At 70.6% G+C, this 19,006-nt stretch overlaps 4 protein-coding genes across 6 annotated transcripts; 1 reads left to right on the forward strand and 3 right to left on the reverse strand.

Annotated features, from left to right (window-relative positions):
* Window positions 1–527: 527 nt before the first annotated feature.
* On the reverse strand, window positions 528–2,499 carry LOC142006430 (V-type proton ATPase subunit G 2-like). The gene is made up of 3 exons (XM_074983225.1): window positions 2,367–2,499; window positions 1,884–1,984; window positions 528–1,530 (listed from the first exon to the last, which is right to left on the reverse strand). The coding sequence occupies exons 1-3, from the start codon at window positions 2,446–2,448 to the stop codon at window positions 1,357–1,359; spliced, it is 357 nt and encodes a 118-aa protein (XP_074839326.1). The 5' UTR covers window positions 2,449–2,499; the 3' UTR covers window positions 528–1,356.
* Window positions 2,500–2,958: 459 nt separating this feature from the next.
* On the reverse strand, window positions 2,959–7,805 carry LOC142006428 (sialidase-1-like). Its single transcript, XM_074983220.1, has 6 exons — window positions 7,653–7,805; window positions 6,747–6,939; window positions 4,508–4,770; window positions 4,040–4,222; window positions 3,643–3,862; window positions 2,959–3,333 (listed from the first exon to the last, which is right to left on the reverse strand). Exons 1-6 carry the CDS (start codon window positions 7,743–7,745, stop codon window positions 3,119–3,121), a joined length of 1,167 nt encoding a protein of 388 aa, XP_074839321.1. The 5' UTR covers window positions 7,746–7,805; the 3' UTR covers window positions 2,959–3,118.
* Window positions 7,806–8,169: 364 nt separating this feature from the next.
* LOC142006429 (winged helix repair factor 1-like) lies at window positions 8,170–11,343 on the reverse strand. 3 transcript variants are annotated; one of them, XM_074983224.1, is made up of 7 exons: window positions 11,231–11,343; window positions 10,287–10,432; window positions 9,774–9,869; window positions 9,547–9,686; window positions 9,209–9,306; window positions 8,974–9,053; window positions 8,170–8,547 (listed from the first exon to the last, which is right to left on the reverse strand). In XM_074983224.1, exons 1-6 carry the CDS (start codon window positions 11,313–11,315, stop codon window positions 9,001–9,003), a joined length of 618 nt encoding a protein of 205 aa, XP_074839325.1. In that variant the 5' UTR covers window positions 11,316–11,343; the 3' UTR covers window positions 8,170–8,547; window positions 8,974–9,000. The 3 variants fall into 3 exon arrangements, with proteins under 3 accessions (XP_074839325.1, XP_074839322.1, XP_074839323.1); XM_074983221.1 differs by having other exon boundaries at window positions 8,172–8,547; window positions 8,974–9,121; XM_074983222.1 differs by having other exon boundaries at window positions 8,172–8,547; window positions 8,974–9,121; window positions 11,237–11,338.
* Window positions 11,344–11,477: 134 nt separating this feature from the next.
* On the forward strand, window positions 11,478–17,431 carry LOC142006424 (decapping and exoribonuclease protein-like). The gene is made up of 7 exons (XM_074983216.1): window positions 11,478–11,543; window positions 11,902–12,299; window positions 12,536–12,765; window positions 13,130–13,349; window positions 13,808–13,943; window positions 14,045–14,139; window positions 17,255–17,431. Exons 1-7 carry the CDS (start codon window positions 11,499–11,501, stop codon window positions 17,415–17,417), a joined length of 1,287 nt encoding a protein of 428 aa, XP_074839317.1. The 5' UTR covers window positions 11,478–11,498; the 3' UTR covers window positions 17,418–17,431.
* The last annotated feature ends 1,575 nt before the right edge of the window (window positions 17,432–19,006 follow it).

Below are 19,006 nucleotides of genomic sequence, written 5' to 3' on the forward strand. Positions count from 1 at the left end.
CCGCATACCATTCCCGGGTTCTGTTGTCTGCACACCTGACCTGCAGCTGAGGAAAGGGGGCCCTGGTGTAATCAGCCCCTGCCCCACCCCAGAGCCAGCCGCACGTCAGCACCGGGCGAGGGTCCCTGTGTGACAGCCCCTGCCCTGCCCCAGAGCAAGCCCCACATCAGCGCCAGGTGAGGGATCCCTGTGTGACAGCCCCCACCCCGCCGCAGAGCTAGGCCCCTGTTAGCACTGGGCGAGGGGTCCCTGTGTAACAGCCCCACCCCGCCCCAGAGCCAGCTCCCATCAGCACCGGGCGAGAGGTCCTTGTGCAACCAGCCCCCACCCCAGAGCCAGCCCCCCGTCAGCACCGGGTGAGGGGTCCCTGTGTAACAGCCCCCCCCAGAGTCAGCACCAGGCAAAGGGTTGCTGTATAATCAGCCCCTCTGTAGAGGGAGCCGCTGTAATGCAATACCCGCCTGCCCCAGAGCTGGGTCGGAACCCAGGTGTCCTGTGGGCCCTGGAATAAGGCATCTCTGTCTGCACATTGCTGTTTATTCATCACGTTTCACAGGCACAACCAGCGCAACAGCCCAGCTGGGGGGAGCGGGGGGCCAGGGACAGCTGGTGGGAAGGCAGTTGGGGGGCTCAGGGGAAGGTTTGGGGGGCTCAGGGCAATTAATCCACTCGGGATCAGGGCACCCCTAAAGGAAGTCATGGGGGCACTGGGGCAGAAGCTCCACCCCGCCCCAGTTCCATCCCCGCACCCCAACCTGCCAGCAGCAGGGGAACTGGGGAGGCTGCAGGGGGAAAGGGGTCTAAGCCCCACCCACAGCAGACAGGACGGAGCTCTGAGCAGGGACCTGTGGCAGGGGGCATTGGCTGTGGGGGGCAGCTGGACTCTGGGGTACAGCGGGGGGGCGAGGGACACTCGGAGCAGCCACACAGGGAGGCCACACTGCAGTAGGGACAAATCTCAGGGCGGGGGGTGCCGGTGGAGCGAGGTGGCAGGGGAGGGATGGGGCACGCTTGGGGCGCAGCTAGAAGTGGGGAGGAGTCAGGACCAGGGGAGGAGCTAGGAGACAGGGGGTGGAGCTGGGGGCCATGGGGCAGCCCCTAGGCAGCCAGGTTGGGGTCAGGGCTGGAGCCAGGTGGAGCTAGGGGAGGAGCTAGGTGGAAGCTGGGGTGAAGCTGTGGGAGGAGCGGAGCTAGAGCCGGGGGCGGAGCTAGGGGCGGAGCTGGGGTGAGGGCTAAATAGACAAGTGGAATTTGGGCTGGGGCAAGGGGGTGAGGCTGGAGTAGGGAGCTAGGGGGTGAGGTGGGGTTAGGGGCTAGGGGTGGGGCCAGGCAGTGGGGGCAGAGCTGGGGGCAGTGCTAGGTGGACAGGCAGAAGTTGGGGTGCAGCTGGGGGCGCACATCGCACACCAGCCCCAGCAGCTGGCGCAGGACTCGCTCCTTGCCCTGGGCCTGGCCTCCCTGCATGGCCTGCACCCGCCGGCGGGTCTGCGACTCCACCTCTGCGCACACGTGGCCCCGGGAGCCCAGCGCCTGCGGGAGAGGGGGGTCAGCCCACGCCCCGGATCCCTGCCCAGGCCCCAGATCCCTACCCCCCGCTGCCCCCCACTGGCCTCCCGCCCCCCCCAGCTCCCTGCTCCTCCCTGCCCCCCCCTGCCCCCAGCTCCCTGTCCCCCACCGGCCTCCAGCTCTCTGCTCCTCCTTGCACCCTCACTGCCCCCCACTAGCCCCCCATCGCCCCGGATCCCTGCCCCTTGGCACCTGCCTCCAGCCCCCCACTGCCTGCACTAACCCTACCTCCCTGCCCCCGGATCCCTGCCCACCAGCCTCCCGACCCCAAGTACCCCCACTTCTCTACTCCTCCTCTGTCCCCCGGTCCCGCTCACCGCCTGCTGCTTCTGCTGGAAGTCCCGTTCCCGCTCCAGCCGGTACCGCTCAACCTCCGCCTGCGCCTCCTCCTTGGCCTGCCGCAGCCGCCGGGCCTTCCCTGGGGGGAGAACCCCGGAGTCCGAGAGCCGCCCCTCCCCCCCAGCGCACCCCGAGGTCCGGGCTGGTGCCCCCCCACCTGCGCCACTGCCGCCCTTTCCCGAGCCGGGAGAGGACCCAGGCGTCCGGCTTCCCCCCTCCCCCCCGCATTCGCGCAGGGGCTTATAGCACTGATGCTCCTGAAGGTGATGGGGCTGGCGGGGGTGATGGGGCCCCCAGTACCCCCAAACCCCGGTACGCCCCGGTACCCTGGCCCCCGTACCCCAGTACCCCCACCTCCCCTTACCCCTAGTGGCCCCCCGTACCCCGGTACCCCCACCTCCCCCGTACCCCGGTACCGCCAATGGCCCCCCGTAGCCCGGTACCCCCGCCGCCGCTCTCACGTTTCCGGGCCTCCGCCACCTTCTCGGCGGCGCGTTTCTCCGCCTGCAGCAGCTGCTGGATCCCCGCCGACTGGCTCGCCATGGCCGGGCGCTACCGCCGCGCTGCAGCCCGCGGGCGGGGGTGTGGGGGGTCCTAGCGCCGCCCGCCGCACTGCGCCAATCCGCCCCGCAGCCCCCCCCCCGCACACTGCGCCGCGCCCGCCCCCCCGCAGCCCCCACCAGCGCTGCCTCCCCACTCCTGCCCCACAGCCCCCCACCCACTGCAGCCCCGTTCCTACCGGCCCTGCACCCCACTCCTGCCCCACAGCCCCTCGCCCACACATTGTGCAGCACCTCCCCATCCACCGCTGCCCCCCACAGCCCCCTGCCACCACCGGCGCTGCCCCCCACTCCTGCCCCACAGCCCCATCCCCACCGGCACTGCCCCCCCGCCCCAGCCCCCCCCACCTCCCCGCCCACTGCTGCCCCCCAAAGCCCCGTCCCCAGCGGCGCTGCCCCCCCCTCCTGCCCCACAGCCCCCCACACCTCCCCATCCACCGCTGCCCCCCACAGCTTCCTGCCCCCATCATTATTTCAATGGGGGGAGGCGGGGGAAGTTCCATTTCTTTATTGCTCCCTTGGTCCCCGCGGCTCCGATCCCCTCCCAGCTGGTCTGGCCCAGCCCCAGCCCCAGCCCAGGTGGCTGGGGGTCAATAAGTTATGGGGAGAAGTGGGGCAAAGGGGGCGTGGCCAGAGCCGGGCCGGGGGGGGGGTCACAGGGTCCCCGAGATGCTGATCTTGGCCAATGAGATGCTCTCGGTGGGCTGGCCCACCCGCCACCCCTTCTCGTAGACCAGGTAGAGGGTGGAGGGCCAGCCGGGGGCAGCAGCCAGGGCGGAGTAGCCACTGGGGCCCGGCCACACCTGCAGGGGGCGCTGCCAGCGGGGGGGCCCCTCTGCCGGGCTCCAGCGCAGGGTCAGGTTCACACCTGGGGGCAGAAGGGGGGTGAGTGACATGGATCTCCTGAGGACCTCCCACAGCCCCCAGCCCTGCCCCACATCCCCCAGCACTGAGCCCGGCCCCCCACCTCCCTCTAAGCCCCCCAGCCCTGCCCCCCACGTCCCCATGTGTCCCCCACCCCTTCCATCCCCCAAGCCCCCCAGCCCTGCCCCCCACATGCCCTATATGTCCTCAGCCCCCTGAGCCCAAGCCCTGCCCCCATGTACCCCCTCGACCCCCAACAGCCCCCACTGCCTCCTGCCCAGCACCACATCACAGCCCCTGGTGCCCCACGCACGCTGGCTCTCGTGGGCCGGGTTGCTGAAGAAGACCAGCCCGGCAGCCAGCGTGGCGCCGGCGGCCACGGCGGGGTCCACCAGGGTGGGGTCGAAGGTCACGGCCTCGGGGGGCAGCGTCTCGCCGGCATCCCAGCTCCGTGCCACGATGCGGCAGGCGCAGTGGTAGAAGTTCTGGTTCCGGGCGTTGATCACCAGCGAGCCATCCGGCAGCTCGTAGGGCTGGGGGGTACAATGGGATGAGTCCAGGGCCTGGGTCCTTCCGCCTCGCCTCCACCCCCGCCTTGCAGTCCGAGACGCCTCTGCTCAGCCCGGCCCCTCCCATGCATGCCTGCTCCCACCCCTCCCTGTCTGGGCACTGGGGGTAGGGCTGTCCTGGACGCCTGAGTCCCCACTCACCTGGCACTCGTCAGGGTTGAAGTCGCTGAACAGCTTAGGCTGGCCGTAGGGAATCCCACGCAGGGCCCCCCCCAGCCGCCAGCTTTCCCCGTGGTCGTCACTCAGCAGGCAGTAGATCCCGTCCAGGTCCAGCGTCCGGTGGCCACAGACGATCAGACGCCCCCGGTGGGGCTCATGGCGCTTCTGAGGCCGGGTGAGAAGAGAGAGGGAGTCGCCAGCTCCCAGGGGAGATGTGGCCCCACTGGGGTGGAACAGGGCAGGGTGGGGAGCTGGGTATACAGGGTCCCTCACCTAGCACTGACACACAGATAGCCCTGGAGCAGGGTAGGGGGGCTGGTTACGCAGGGCCCGTTCACCATGCAGAATTGCAGCTAGCTCTGGGGTGGGGCGCTGGCAAACAGCTGAGTAGAATGCTGCGACAGAAATAGGGGCAGCTCCCCCCCCCGCCCCGGCCCCCAGGGTGCCTACCTGGACGCCATGCCCCGGCCCCGGGGCGAACTTGTCTATGCCGATCTCGGCGGAGAGGTTACGGGGGCGGCTCCAGGAGACGCCGTCGTCCCTGCTGCGGATGATCATGGTGCTGGAGGCACAGGGCTGGCCTTCGTGGGCGCAGAGCGCATAAACCAGGAACACGGTGCCATTGTCCTGGTCCACCAGCACCACGCCCAGGTTCAACCCGTCCACCTGCGACCCGTCGTCCACGATGAAGGAGCTGGGCGACCACGTGGCGCCTGGCGAGAGAGCAGTGGCCCTGCCCACGTCACAGGTCTGTTGCACGACGGCGCACACACTGGTACAATGTGCGAGTCCCGACATCACTCATCCTGCACGCTGCCCAGTGAGACGCACTAGTGCATGGGGGGGGGTCACCTCAGCAGCTGGCCTGCCATATGTGAGGCTTCATCCCTTGTGCTGTCTTCGGGATCCCGCCCGGCCCTGGAGAAGAAATCACCCACCCTGCCGGGCGTGGGGAGCCCTGGGGCGCAACGAGGGGGCTGGGGCCAGCTGGTAACTCGAGGGTGAGCAGGCTGTTACCAGGGGAGGCTCTATCACTCGTAACGGACCCCGCAAACGGGCAGACTGAGCCCACGGAAGGCGGAGGAGCCGGCAGCCTGGCTCTCCCAGTGGCGGGCACACGGCCAGGGCCCTGTGCGATCCGAAAGCGTGCGCCACTTGTGCAAAGCAAAGGGGAGGTGTCCCGCTGAGAAGGCGGCAGCCCTGGGGAGAGGGCGGCGCCCGCAGGGTGGGTGAGCGACAGAGAACGCTGGGGGGGACGGGTCTGGTGGAGAACGCGGGCAGGGCAGCCGGTTCCCAGCCGGACCAGCGCGCCGCCCTCCCAGCTGCGGCCCAAAGGGCTGCAACCACCGTTTCTTTCAGGGTTTCCTACCTCTACCTCGTCCTCCTCCTCCACAGCTACGGGGCTGCAAATTAACCCCGTAGCCTCACTCCCGCCACGCAGGCCCCCCCCGGCCCTGCCAGTGCCCCTCACTCCTGCCCCACAGCCCCCCCGACCCTGCCAGTGCCCCCCTCACTCCTGCCCCACAGCCCCCCCGACCCTGCCGGTGCCCCCTCACTCCTGCCCCACAGCCCCCCCCGACCCTGCCGGTGCCCCCTCACTCCTGCCCCACAGCCCCCCCCGACCCTGCCGGTGCCCCCTCACTCCTGCCTCACAACCCACCCCCCGACCCTGCCAGTGCCCCCCTCACTCCTGCCCCAAAACCCACCCCCCGGCCCTGCCGGTGCCCCCCTCACTCCCGCCACGCAGGCCCCCCCCGGCCCTGCCAGTGCCCCTCACTCCTGCCCCACAGCCCCCCCCCGACCCTGCCAGTGCCCCCCTCACTCCTGCCTCACAGCCCCCCCCGACCCTGCCAGTGCCCCCCTCACTCCTGCCCCACAGCCCCCCCCGACCCTGCCAGTGCCCCCCTCACTCCTGCCTCACAGCCCCCCCCAACCCTGCCAGTGCCCCCCTCACTCCTGCCTCACAGCCCCCCTCGACCCTGCCGGTGCCCCCTCACTCCTGCCCCACAGCCCCCCCCGACCCTGCCGGTGCCCCCCTCACTCCTGCCCCAAAACCCACCCCCCGGCCCTGCCGGTGCCCCCCTCACTCCCGCCACGCAGGCCCCCCCCGGCCCTGCCAGTGCCCCTCACTCCTGCCCCACAGCCCCCCCCGACCCTGCCAGTGCCCCCCTCACTCCTGCCCCACAGCCCCCCCCGACCCTGCCGGTGCCCCCTCACTCCTGCCTCACAACCCACCCCCCGACCCTGCCAGTGCCCCCCTCACTCCTGCCCCAAAACCCACCCCCCGGCCCTGCCAGTGCCCCCTCACTCCTGCCTCACAGCCCCCCCCGACCCTGCCAGTGCCCCCCTCACTCCTGCCTCACAACCCACCCCCCGACCCTGCCAGTGCCCCCCTCACTCCTGCCCCACAGCCCACCCCCCGACCCTGCCAGTGCCCCCCTCACTCCTGCCCCACAACCCACCCCCCGACCCTGCCAGTGCCCCCTCACTCCTGCCTCACAACCCACCCCCCGACCCTGCCAGTGCCCCCCTCACTCCTGCCCCACAGCCCCCCCCGACCCTGCCGGTGCCCCCTCACTCCTGCCCCACAACCCACCCCCCGGCCCTGCTGGTGCCCCCTCACTCCCTGCCTGCAGCCCTGCCAGTGCCCCCACCTGGTGCCCCACAGCCCTGGGCTCTCGGCACACACCTCCATCCGTGGAGCGCCGCAAGGCTACGAACTTGGCCCCCAGGTCGGAGGCAGAGAACTTCCGGGCCTCGGCGAAGGCCAGCACGGTGCCGCGGGGCGTGACGGTGACCAGGGGGACCCTGTAGGTGTTGACCTCACCGACCTGCCCCCCACTCACCCACAGCAGCTGCTCCAGCGTGATCAAGGGGCTGACCTGCAGGGGGCACCAGGAGCCAAAGGGTTAAGGGCTCCCTGGCAAGTGGGGCTGGCCCCATGGCAGAGCTAGGGGCCGAGCCGGCAGCGGGAGGAAGGCAGAGCGCTCTCCTCCCGCAGGGGGACAGTACCCGAGGGGACACGGGGGGCTCCCGGGTGGGCCCTGAGGGGCTGCAGTCGGAGGGGCTCTAGCAGGTGCCGGGGGGCTGTGTCGAGGAGGGATGTGGTGGGGCCCTGGGGGTCTGTCGCCAGGGAGGTCCTGGGGGGGGGGGGGTGGCTGCGTACGGGGGGAGGTCCCAAGATGATGCACTCGGGGGGCTGCAGCCAGAGGGGTTCCGGGAAGCTCAGGGAGCCCTAAGGGAGGTCCTGGGTGGATCGGGGGACCCTGGGGAGCTGCAGCAGGGGGATGCCGGGGGCTCCCGGGAGGATCGGAGTTTCCGGGGGGGCTGCAGCCGGGGGGGTCCCGGATGGATCGGGGGGGGGCTGCAGCCGGGGGGATTCCGAGGAGGTCCCGGGAAGTTCTATCGGGCTGCAGCAGGAGGGTACGGGGGGCGGGGTCCCCGGGAGGATCGGGGTTTCCGGGCGGGGCTCTAGCCGGGCGGGTCCCGGGAAGCCCTGGGGGGCTGCAGCCGGGGGGTGCCGGGAGGATCGGGGTTTCCGCGGGGGCTGCAGCCGGGGGCTCGTACCCAGGGGACACTCGCAGACCGGCCCTACCTGCTCGGCGACGCCCCGGGACCCGGCGCCCAGCGCCCCACCCAGCCCCAGCAGCAGCAGTGCCCCGCGCAGCGCGCCCCGGGGTCCCCCCATCGCTGGCGGCGAGAGGGACGCGGCCCCTTTAACGACCCGCGGCCGCCCTGCTGGCCAGGATACACTGTAGCAACCTGGGCCACGTGACGAGGCCACGCCGCGGGATTGGCTGAGCGCGCCCAACCGGATACCGCCCCTCAGCGGACGGATCGCCAGTCACATGACACTCCTCCAGGCCCCGCCTACGACCCCTCTCTTAAAGGGCCACCGCCACGGGGAAGCGCCCAACACCTCTTTGGGGTGAGGAGGGGCAGGAGGACGCACGCCTGGGTTCGCCCCGGCACTGGTGGTTAGAGCAGGGGGCTGGGAGCCAGGAGGTCTCTCCTGCTCCCAGGATCTGGGGAACCTACCATAGCCCAGGCTCACCTGCCCCCTCAGCCCTCCTGCTGGGAGCCAGGCAGAGGCAGGGCCGCACCCCGGGAAGAAGGGACCCCCAGCAAATCGGGAAAGGAATCCTCCTTTATTGGCCTCCACGCCCCTTTGGCTCTGCGCAGCGGCAGCGGGGACGGAGTCACATTCTGTTGGTGGGACCCCTCAAAGCAGTTCCATTTGGGCCAGGCCACCTCCTTCACCCCCCCATGGGGCAGACACGGACGCTGCCCCCCAAGTCCAAGCCCGGCTCGGCGAAATGAATGCACCCGGCTGGCCCCACAGCCAGTGCGTGGGAGGGCAAATCCCAGCCCCCATCAAGGAGCTAAAGGAAGTCCCGTCCGACCATCCGCTCGCCTGTCAGTCCCTGTACAGCTCTGCGGAAGCTCACGGGTCGGCCAGTCGCAGCAGGGTCCCGGACGTGCTGGGAACACTGGGGGAGACAGAGGCTGTTCGCCAGCTGCGACTCTGACAGCGCCCGGCCCAGCACCCACACTTCCCACCCGGGGCAGCGCGGCCAACCCCAGCCTGGCCAGACGCACTCTCCCTAGGGCCAGCCCCCTAAACCCCAGTGATGGGCGCAGCAGGGGGAGCTGGGAGCCAGGACTCCCGGGTTCTCTCCCCAGCTCTGGGAGGGCGGTGGGGGCTGGTGGTTAGAGCAGGGAGCTGGGAGCCAGGATTCCTGGGTTTTCTCCTTGGCACTAGAAGGGCAGTGGGGGCTGGTGGTTAGAACAGAGGCTGGGAGCCAGGAGTCCTGGGCCTGATTCTGGGAAAGGACTGGGGGCTGGAAAATGGGATGAGGGGGGCAGAAGCCCAGACACCTGGGTTCCTTCCCATTGGGGGTTGGGGGGTCCCATACCAGTCGACCAGCTGGGCCCCAATGAGATCATGGATGTGATAACACAGCCCCAGTTTCACAGCCCGAGGCGGCCGGCGGCTCTGCAGATCAGAAAGCAAAACCTCCTTGTACTTGGCCTTCTGGATCATGGCCAGCACGGCCTTGCGCCCTGGGCAGGGAGAGAGAGGTCAGTCGGCCTGTCCCCCACCACCAGCCGCCAGCTCTAACCCGACCGAGGGACACATCCTGCACCCACCTTGGAGGAAACACTTAACGAAGCGCCCGGCTCCCGGCACTGCGAGCCACCAGCTGCCGGCATCCCGGACAGTCAGGACCCCCGCGCTGACCAGCTGCCTGGGAGAGGGAACAAGAGAGACCCATCACCTCAGCGCCCCTCGCTCCAGGGACCCACCGCTGGGCCCCAGGCGTTCCTGGGTGGGTTACCTGGGGCCCTCCCCTCTGGTTGGTTATGAGAACCCCCGGGCCAGCCCAGAGATGCGCCCCCTCTGGGGTGGGGACCAGCCACATAGCACACCAGGCGGGGAAAGTGGCTGGACCAGGGCTCTGGGAGGTCGCCCTTCCCCAGCCACCCACGTGATGTCAGAGTCCTGGAAGCCAAAGTCACTCAGCATGCGGCCCTTGTCATAGCTGATCTCGGCGCAGGAGGCCAAGGCCGTCTCCAGGAACCGACGCACCGTGCCGGCGTGCTCCTTCCCTGCCACTGCCTGCAGCACCTGGGTGAGACGGGAGGGTCACCATCCGCCAGCACCTCCCTCCGCCTGCCACTGAACTCAGCCGGGCTGCTGCCAGGGGAGACCCACCTTGTCCGTGTAGTCCTGGGTGAACGCCACCCCAAAGACGTCTGCCTCGAACCCGAGCTGGAAGAGCCGGATCAGACCCTCATCCTTCAGCCGGCTCTGCAGGGGAAGCGGACGGTTCAGCCTCCCTCCAGGGCCTTGCTGCGACTCGGGGGACCCCAGGTGCCTGGGTGGGATGGAGGGAGTCGCCCCGCCCCCAGCGTACTCCTGCAGGAGCCAGGATGAGGAAGGATCGGGGCCGGCGTTGGGGGCCAGGTGACGGGAGCAGCCGACTGCCAGGCAGTAGCGTCCGGCCCTGCAGCGGATACCTGCAGTTCGTGCCCCACACGCTGCGCAGGGGCCTGAGATGCACCAGACAGCAGCACTGTGGGTTCATGCCCCAGACTAGAGGGTGCATCTGAGGAGCAGGAACAGCCCCAGCCCCAGCCCCAGCCCCGGGACAGCAGCTAGGGGTGTGGCGTGGGGGAGGCTCACCTGGGCTGGGAGGGCAAGACCCGGGGGGGGGGTGGCGCTCACCAGGTGCCGGTCCACAGCCGTGCGGTCCCGCACCAAGCTGTACAGCTGGTGCTTGAGGACCAGCGGGGGCAGCGCGTCCTCGAAGAGCTGGCGTGGGAACAGGGAGACGAGATACCGCAGGGCCGCCTCCACCGCCACTGGGCCCTCTGCCACCAACAGCCCAGCATCAGTGGGAGAACCCAGGCGTCCGGGCTCCCGGATCTCCTACCACTCCCGCAGCCAGGGGACCCAGGCGTCCCGGCGTTAACCCCCTCCCGCAGCCAGGGGCCCCAGGCGTCCCGGCGCTAAACCCCTCCCGCAGCCAGGGGCCCCAGGCGCCCCGGCGCTAACCCCCTCCCGCAGCCAGGGGCCCCAGGCGCCCCGGCGCTAATCCCCTCCCGCAGGCAGGGGACCCAGGCGCCCCGGCGCTAATCCCCTCCCGCAGGCAGGGGACCCAGGCGCCCCGGCGCTAAACCCCTCCCGCAGCCAGGGGACCCAGGCGCCCCGGCGCTAACCCCCTCCCGCAGCCAGGGGACCCAGGCGTCCCGGCGCTAAACCCCTCCCGCAGGCAGGGGACCCAGGCGCCCCGGCTCTAAACCCCTCCCGCAGGCAGGGGACCCAGGCGCCCCGGCGTTAACCCCCTCCCGCAGCCAGGGGCCCCAGGCGTCCCGGCGCTAAACCCCTCCCGCAGGCAGGGGACCCAGGCGTCCCGGCGCTAAACCCCTCCCGCAGGCAGGGGACCCAGGCGTCCCGGCGCTAAACCCCTCCCGCAGGCAGGGGACCCAGGCGCCCCGGCGCTAATCCCCTCCCGCAGCCAGGGGACCCAGGCGCCCCGGCTCTAAACCCCTCCCGCAGCCAGGGGACCCAGGCGCCCCGGCTCTAAACCCCTCCCGCAGCCAGGGGACCCAGGCGCCCCGGCGCTAAACCCCTCCCGCAGCCAGGGGACCCAGGCGTCCGAGCCGCACCCCCACCCGGCGCATCGGGTCCCGGCTGCAGCCGCCGCTTCTTGGCCCGCAGCGCCTGCGCGACCAGCTGGCGCCGGCGTTCCATGGGGGGCGGGCCCGGCAAGGAGCGAGCCCCCCGGCACGAGAAATGACGTCACCCGAGCCGGTCGGCGCCCGCGGATGGCGTCACGGGGAGCCACTACTTCCGGCCGCCGGGTGGAAGGGTGGCCGCCATCTTTATGGAGGGCGAGGGGGTGGGGCTGCGAGCGTCGCGTTGCGTCGCTCCCAGATGACGTCGGGGCGAAAGGTCAGAAGTCGGGAGAGGCCGCGGGAGGTATCGTCACGCGGCCGGGGATTCCCCTCCCCCCCCCCCGGCGCAGGGCGCGCGGGGTGGGGGAAACTGAGGCACGGAGGCGGGGGTCGCGCGTGGGGTAGGAGGCTGAGGGGGGCGGGGGCGTGGGGGGCAGGGTCCCCGTTGGGGGCGGCTGGGGGGGTCCCCCTTTGGGCGGGGGCAGGGTCCCCGGGGGGGCGGGGGGATGGGGTACCCCTGAGGCGAGGGTATGGGGGGCAGGGTTCCCCCGGGGGGGCTGGTGGCGGGATCCTCCTTGGGGTGGGAGGCTGAGGGTGAGGGGCCCCCGTTGGAGCAGGGTCTCAGCTGCGCCCCCATTTCACATCTGCTCCCTTCGTGCCAGGTGGCCATGCAACCCAGCTCCCGCCCAGCCAAGCGCAGCCGGCACCCTGACGCCGACGCCGACGCGCCTGGGGGCTCCCCGAAACGCAGCTGCGGGGCCCCCCTGACCCTGCCCGTGGAGCCGGCCCTCTACGCCGGCCCCTTCCCCTTCTACCGGCAGCCGGCCGAGGTGGGGCACTTCTCCCTGGACGCCCAGCGCCGCTACCACCCCGACGCCCGCCAGCTGCGCTACTTCGCCCCGCCCCCCGCCGGGCACCCTGAGCCCCCCTTCGACCTGCGCCACGGCTACCGCCACCGCTACGTGCAGCGGGATGAGGACCGCCGCGAGGGCCTGGAGCACATACTGCGCTGGGTGGCCGGGCACCGGGACCAGCTGCAGGCCCAGGGTGACGCCGCGGGGTGAGCTGGGCACGAGGCCTCCTGGGGACGGGCTGGCGGCCACCACAGCTCTGGGGCTGCGGTGGAGTGTGTGGTCCTCCACGCTGGCAGGTGGCATCGTGCCACACACCTGGGGCAAAGGAGCTTCGGCTTCTGCTTGTGACACTCTGGGTCTTGGGTGGCCACACTCAGCTCAACCGGGTGTTAACTCTGAAACCTACTGAGAACACAGTGCAGCATCTTCTCTTTGCTCCCAGGCGCCCTGTGAACGCCGACGTCGTGACCTGGCGGGGGCACCTCACCAAGGTGTTGACGACGCCCTACGAGAGCCAGGAGGGCTGGCTGCTGGCCGTCAGCCGGTTCCGAGGCACCCTGTACGTCAGCGAAGTGGAGACGCCCGCGGCCCGGCAGCAGCGGGAGCAGCGCTCAGACCTGCTGCAGGAGCTGACCTACATGGGCTACAAGTTTGAGCACTACATGTGTGCAGGTAAATAGAACCTAGGAGTCCTGGCTACTGCCCCCCTGCTCTAACCACCAGCCCCCACTGCCCTCCCAGCGCCAGGGAGAACCCAGGAGTCCTGGCTCCCAGCCCCCTGCTCTAACCACCAGCCCCCACTGCCCTCCCAGCGCCAGGGAGAACCCAGGAGTCCTGGCTTCCGGCCCCTGCTCCAACCACCAGCCCCCACTGCCCTCCCAGCGCCAGGGAGAACCCAGGAGTCCTGGCTCCCAGCCCCCTGCTCTAACCACCAGCTCCCACTGCCCTCCCAGCACCAGGTGTCATAGCTTCCAGCGAGACCTAGGCCCTCCCTTCGTCCTGACCCCCCGCGTCCTGTGTTGTGCCTGCCCCGTAGACACGCCGGGTGGCAGCCCTGATCCCACGGGGGTGGTGAACACCAATGAGGCCTTCTGCACGGTGGTGCGCACGCGGCTGGGCCCCCACTCGCTGCTCTTCGCCGGGGAGGTGGACTGCGCCGACCCCCAGGGGCCCTGGCCGGAGCCCCCCGCCTGCTACGTCGAGCTCAAGACCTGCAAGGAGCTGCACAGCTGGCCTCAGCGCCGGAGCTTCTACAGGTGAGACCCTCGCTGGTCTGGTGCCCTCACTCAGCCCCTCTGCATTCCCAGGAAACCCACCCCCCCCAGCAGCATGGCCCCCGGGGGTCCCCAGCCCCCCCCCCACCCTTTCCCCTCTGCATTCCCAGGAAACCCCCCCCCCAGCAGCATGGCCCCCGGGGGTCCCCAGCCCCCCCTGCCCCCCCCCACCCTTTCCACTCTGCATTCCCAGGATTGCCCCCCCACAGCAGCATGGGCCCCAGGGGTCCCCAGTGCCCCAGTCAGCCCCCCTATGCTCACCCTTTCCCCTCTGCATTCCCAGGAACGCCCCCCAGTAGCATGGCCCCCACGGGGTCCCTAGTGCCCCAGCCACCCCCTACAGGGGCCAGGCCTGAGCCAGTTCCCAGCCCTGTCCCTGCGCAGGTGACGGTTGGCTGGGAGGCCCGAGGGCAGTGGCTCAGGCTGACCCCCGCCCCCAGGCACAAGCTCCTCAAGTGGTGGGCTCAGTCGTTCCTGCCGGGTGTGGCCCGCATTGTGGCCGGCTTCCGCCGCCCCGACGGCTCCGTGGCCACCCTGGAGACCTTCCAGACCATGAAGATCTTCCAGCTGATCCGGGTGAGTGCGGGGAGCTGCCCCCGGCCAGGCCCAGGCTTCTCCTTTCTCCTTCCTGCCTCCCTCTCTGCCCCCACTGGGGGCTGAACCGCCTTCCCCCCCAGGACGAGCGGGGCTGCTGGGAGCCGGCGGTGTGCGTGAGCTTCTGCCAGGCCTTCCTGGCCTTCCTCAAGAGGGCGGTGACAGAGGACGATCCACAGTGAGTACGATGTGTATCAAAGGGGCAGCCCTGTGAGTGAGTATGATGGGACCGAGGACTTCTGGCTGCTGCCCCTCCCCTGCTCTAACCACCAGCCCCCACTGCCCTCCCAGCGCTGGGAGAGAACCCAGGAGTCCTGGCTCCCAGCCCCTGCTCTAACCACCAGCCCCCACTGCCCTCCCAGCACCAGGGAGAACCCAGGAGTCCTGGCTCCCGGCCCCCTGCTCTAACCACCAGCCCCCACTGCCCTCCCAGCACCAGGGAGAACCCAGGAGTCCTGGCCCCCTGCTCTAACCACCAGCCCCCACTGCCCTCCCAGCACCAGGGAGAACCCAGGAGTCCTGGCTCCCAGCCCCCTGTTCTAACCACCATCCCCCACTGCCCTCCCAGCACCAGGGAGAACCCAGGAGTCCTGGCTCCCAGCCCCTGCTCTAACCACCAGCCCCCACTGCCCTCCCAGCACCAGGGAGAACCCAGGAGTCCTGGCTCCCGGCCCCCTGCTCTAACCACCAGCCCCCACTGCCCTCCCAGCACCAGGGAGAACCCAGGAGTCCTGGCCCCCTGCTCTAACCACCAGCCCCCACTGCCCTCCCAGCACCAGGGAGAACCCAGGAGTCCTGGCTCCCAGCCCCCTGCTCTAACCACCAGCCCCCACTGCCCACCCAGCGCTGGGAGAACCCAGGAGTCCTGGCTCCCACCCCCCTGCTCTAAGCACCAGCCCCCACTGCCCACCCAGCGCTGGGAGAAAAGCCAGGAGTCCTGGCTCCCAACCCCCTGCTCTAACCACCAGCCCCCACTGCCCTCCCAGCGCCAGGGAGAACCCAGGAGTCCTGGCTCCCCGCCCCCTGCTCTAACCACCAGCCCCCACTGCCCTCCCAGCACCAGGGAGAACCCAGGAGTCCTAGCTCCCGGCCCCTGCTCTAATCACCAGCGAGAACCCAGGAGTCCTGGCTCCCAGCCCCCTGCTCTAACCACCAGCCCCCACTGCCCACCCAGCGCTGGGAGAACCCAGGAGTCCTGGCTCCCAACCCCCTGCTCTAAGCACCAGCCCCCACTGCCCGCCCAGCGCCAGGAGAAAACCCAGGAGTCCTGGCCCCCTGCTCTAACCACCAGCCCCCACTGCCCTCCCAGCACCAGGGAGAACCCAGGAGTCCTGGCTCCTGGCCCCCTGCTCTAAGCACCAGCCCCCACTGCCCACCCAGCGCTGGGAGAAAAGCCAGGAGTCCTGGCTCCCAGCCCCCTGCTCTAACCACCAGCCCCCACTGCCCTCCCAGCACCAGGGAGAACCCAGGAGTCCTGGCTCCCGGCCCCTGCTCTAATCACCAGCGAGAACCCAGGAGTCCTGGCTCCCAACCCCCTGCTCTAACCACCAGCCCCCACTGCCCTCCCAGCACCAGGGAGAACCCAGGAGTCCTGGCTCCCAGCCCCCTGCTCTAACCACCAGCCCCCACTGCCCTCCCAGCACCAGGGAGAACCCAGGAGTCCTGGCTCCCGGCCCCTGCTCTAATCACCAGCGAGAACCCAGGAGTCCTGGCTCCCAACCCCCTGCTCTAACCACCAGCCCCCACTGCCCTCCCAGCACCAGGGAGAACCCAGGAGTCCTGGCTCCCAGCCCCCTGCTCTAACCACCAGCCCCCACTGCCCTCCCAGCGCCAGGGAGAACCCAGGAGTCCTGGCTCCCAACCCCCTGCTCTAACCCCCAGCCCCCACTGCCCTCCCAGCGCCAGGGAGAACCCAGGAGTCCTGGCTCCCAACCCCCTGCTCTAACCCCCAGCCCCCACTGCCCTCCCAGCGCCAGGGAGAACCCAGGAGTCCTGGCTCCTGGCCCCCTGCTCTAAGCACCAGCCCCCACTGCCCTCCCAGCACCAGGGAGAACCCAGGAGTCCTGGCTCCCAGCCCCCTGCTCTAACCACCAGCCCCCACTGCCCTCCCAGCGCCAGGGAGAACCCAGGAGTCCTGGCTCCCAACCCCCTGCTCTAACCCCCAGCCCCCACTGCCCTCCCAGCGCCAGGGAGAACCCAGGAGTCCTGGCTCCCGGCCCCCTGCTCTAACCCCCAGCCCCCACTGCCCTCCCAGCGCCAGGGAGAACCCAGGAGTCCTGGCTCCCAGCCCCTGCTCTAAGCACCAGCCCCCACTGCCCTCCCTGCCCCCGGGGAGAACCCAGGAGTCCTGGGTCCCAACCCCTGCTCTAACCACCAGCCCCCACTGCCCTCCCAGCGCCAGGGAGAACCCAGGAGTCCTGGCTCCCAACCCCCTGCTCTAACCCCCAGCCCCCACTGCCCTCCCAGCGCCAGGGAGAACCCAGGAGTCCTGGCTCCCAGCCCCTGCTCTAAGCACCAGCCCCCACTGCCCTCCCTGCACCGGGGAGAACCCAGGAGTCCTGGGTCCCAACCCCTGCTCTAACCACCAGCCCCCACTGCCCTCCCAGCGCCAGGGAGAACCCAGGAGTCCTGGCTCCCAGCCCCTGCTCTAACCACCAGCCCCCACTGCCCTCCCAGCGCCAGGGAGAACCCAGGAGTCCTGGCTCCAGCCCCTGCTCTAACCACCAGCCCCCACTGCCCTCCCAGCGCCAGGGAGAACCCAGGAGTCCTGGCTCCCAGCCCCCTGCTCTAACCACCAGCCCCCACTGCCCTCCCTGCACCGGGGAGAACCCAGGAGTCCTGGGTCCCAACCCCTGCTCTAGCCACCAGCCCCCACTGCCCTCCCAGCGCCAGGGAGAACCCAGGAGTCCTGGCTCCAGCCCCTGCTCTAACCACCAGCCCCCACTGCCCTCCCAGCGCCAGGGAGAACCCAGGAGTCCTGGCTCCCAGCCCCTGCTCTAAGCACCAGCCCCCACTGCCCTCCCTGCACCGGGGAGAACCCAGGAGTCCTGGGTCCCAACCCCTGCTCTAACCACCAGCCCCCACTGCCCTCCCAGCGCCAGGGAGAACCCAGGAGTCCTGGCTCCCAGCCCCTGCTCTAACCACCAGCCCCCACTGCCCTCCCAGCGCCAGGGAGAACCCAGGAGTCCTGGCTCCAGCCCCTGCTCTAACCACCAGCCCCCACTGCCCTCCCAGCACCAGGGAGAACCCAGCAGTCCGGCTCCCAGCCCTCACCCCTGCCCTCCTCCCCGTAGGCTGGTGCACTTGTTCTCCTGGGAGCCAGGCAGCGCCGTGTCCTGCACGCGGCACCGGGGCGGGGAGCACCTGGTCCTGCCGCCCTGGTACGTGGAGGCGCTGAGCAGCGGCGGAGGCGGGACGGAGCTGAGCCCCTCGCGGGCCACAGACGAGCACCAATAAAGGCTGGGCCAGGGCCGGGGGCTGCCACGTGCCTGTGTTGGGAGCAGCCGCCTGGGACCCCGGCACCCTTGCTGGGCTGCAGGCCAAGGGCCGGGGTCTCTGGGGTGAGGGTCCTGCTCAGCTGCACCAGCCCCATAGGAAGTGTGACCTTTAACCCGGCACCCCAGGGCGAGCGGCTGCCTAGCAGCTGTGGGGGAGGCGGCCAGGGGGGAACTGGCAGGGCCACCCTAAGTTGTGCCAACCCTGGAACCAAGGGGGAGAGATCTGGAGGGAACCAGCGTGGCCCAGTCACCCCCTTTCCTACTACAATGGCACAGTCCCACCCCCCTCGGGACCAGAAAACATTCATGGAGCCAACCGGGCGCAGGGCCTGGAGCAGCCCCCCCAGGCAGTGGGAAGCGGGGGAGGCAGGTAGGGCCTGGAGCAGCCCCCCCAGGCAGTGGGAAGGGGGGGGAGGCAGGTAGGGCCTGGAGCAGCCCCCCCAGGCAGTGGGAAGGGGGGGGAGGCAGGTAGGGCCGGGAGCAGCCCCCCCAGGCAGTGGGAAGGGGGGGGAGGCAGGTAGGGCCTGGAGCAGCCCCCCCAGGCAGTGGGAAGGGGGGGAGGTAGGTAGGGCCGGGAGCAGCCCACCCAGGCAGTGGGAAGGGGGGGAGGTAGGTAGGGCCTGGAGCAGCCCCCCCAGGCAGTGGGAAGCGGGGGAGGCAGGTAGGGCCGGGAGCAGCCCCCCCAGGCAGTGGGAAGTGGGGGAGGCAGGTAGGGCCGGGAGCAGCCCCCCCAGGCAGTGGGAAGTGGGGGAGGCAGGTAGGGCCGGGAGCAGCCCCCCCAGGCAGTGGGAAGGAGGGGGAGGTAGGTAGGGCCTGGAGCAGCCCACCCAGGCAGTGGGAAGGGGGGGGAGGTAGGTAGGGCCTGGAGCAGCCCCCCCAGGCAGTGGGGGAGGCAGGCAGGGCCTGGAGCAGCCCACCCAGGCAGTGGCCGGGGGGGGGGAAGGCAGGGCCTGGAGCAGCCCACCCAGGCAGTGGGAAGAGGGGGAGGTAGGCAGGGCCGGGAGCAGCCCACCCAGGCAGTGGCCGGGGGGGGGGAAGGCAGGGCCTGGAGCAGCCCCCCCAGGCAGTGGGGGAGGCAGGCAGGGCCTCGAGCAGCCCACCCAGGCAGTGGGAACGGGGGGAGGCAGGTAGGGCCGGGAGCAGCCCCCCCAGGCAGTGGGAAGCGGGGGAGGCAGGTAGGGCCGGGAGCAGCCCCCCCAGGCAGTGGGAAGGGGGGGAGGTAGGTAGGGCCGGGAGCAGCCCACCCAGGCAGTGGCCGGGGGGGAAGGCAGGGCCTGGAGCAGCCCCCCCAGGCAGTGGGGGAGGCAGGCAGGGCCTGGAGCAGCCCACCCAGGCTGTGGGGGGTGGGGGGAATGGAGACCAGTGGTTGCTGGCCAAGGCAGGGGAAAGGAGCCCAGCTGCACCCCCCACTCCAGCAGAGGAGACCCAGAACTCCTGGCTGGGGGAGCAGTGGGGCACAGGGCCCCCCAAACACCCAGCAGGGACCATGTGGTCACAAGGGGACTCACCCTGCCCGCTCCCCCCATGCCCCCGCTGTGGGGGGTGATC

Source organism: Carettochelys insculpta, unplaced genomic scaffold (assembly GCF_033958435.1).
Source record: "Carettochelys insculpta isolate YL-2023 unplaced genomic scaffold, ASM3395843v1 scaffold_0062, whole genome shotgun sequence".
In the NCBI taxonomy this organism is placed as follows: domain Eukaryota; kingdom Metazoa; phylum Chordata; order Testudines; family Carettochelyidae; genus Carettochelys; species Carettochelys insculpta.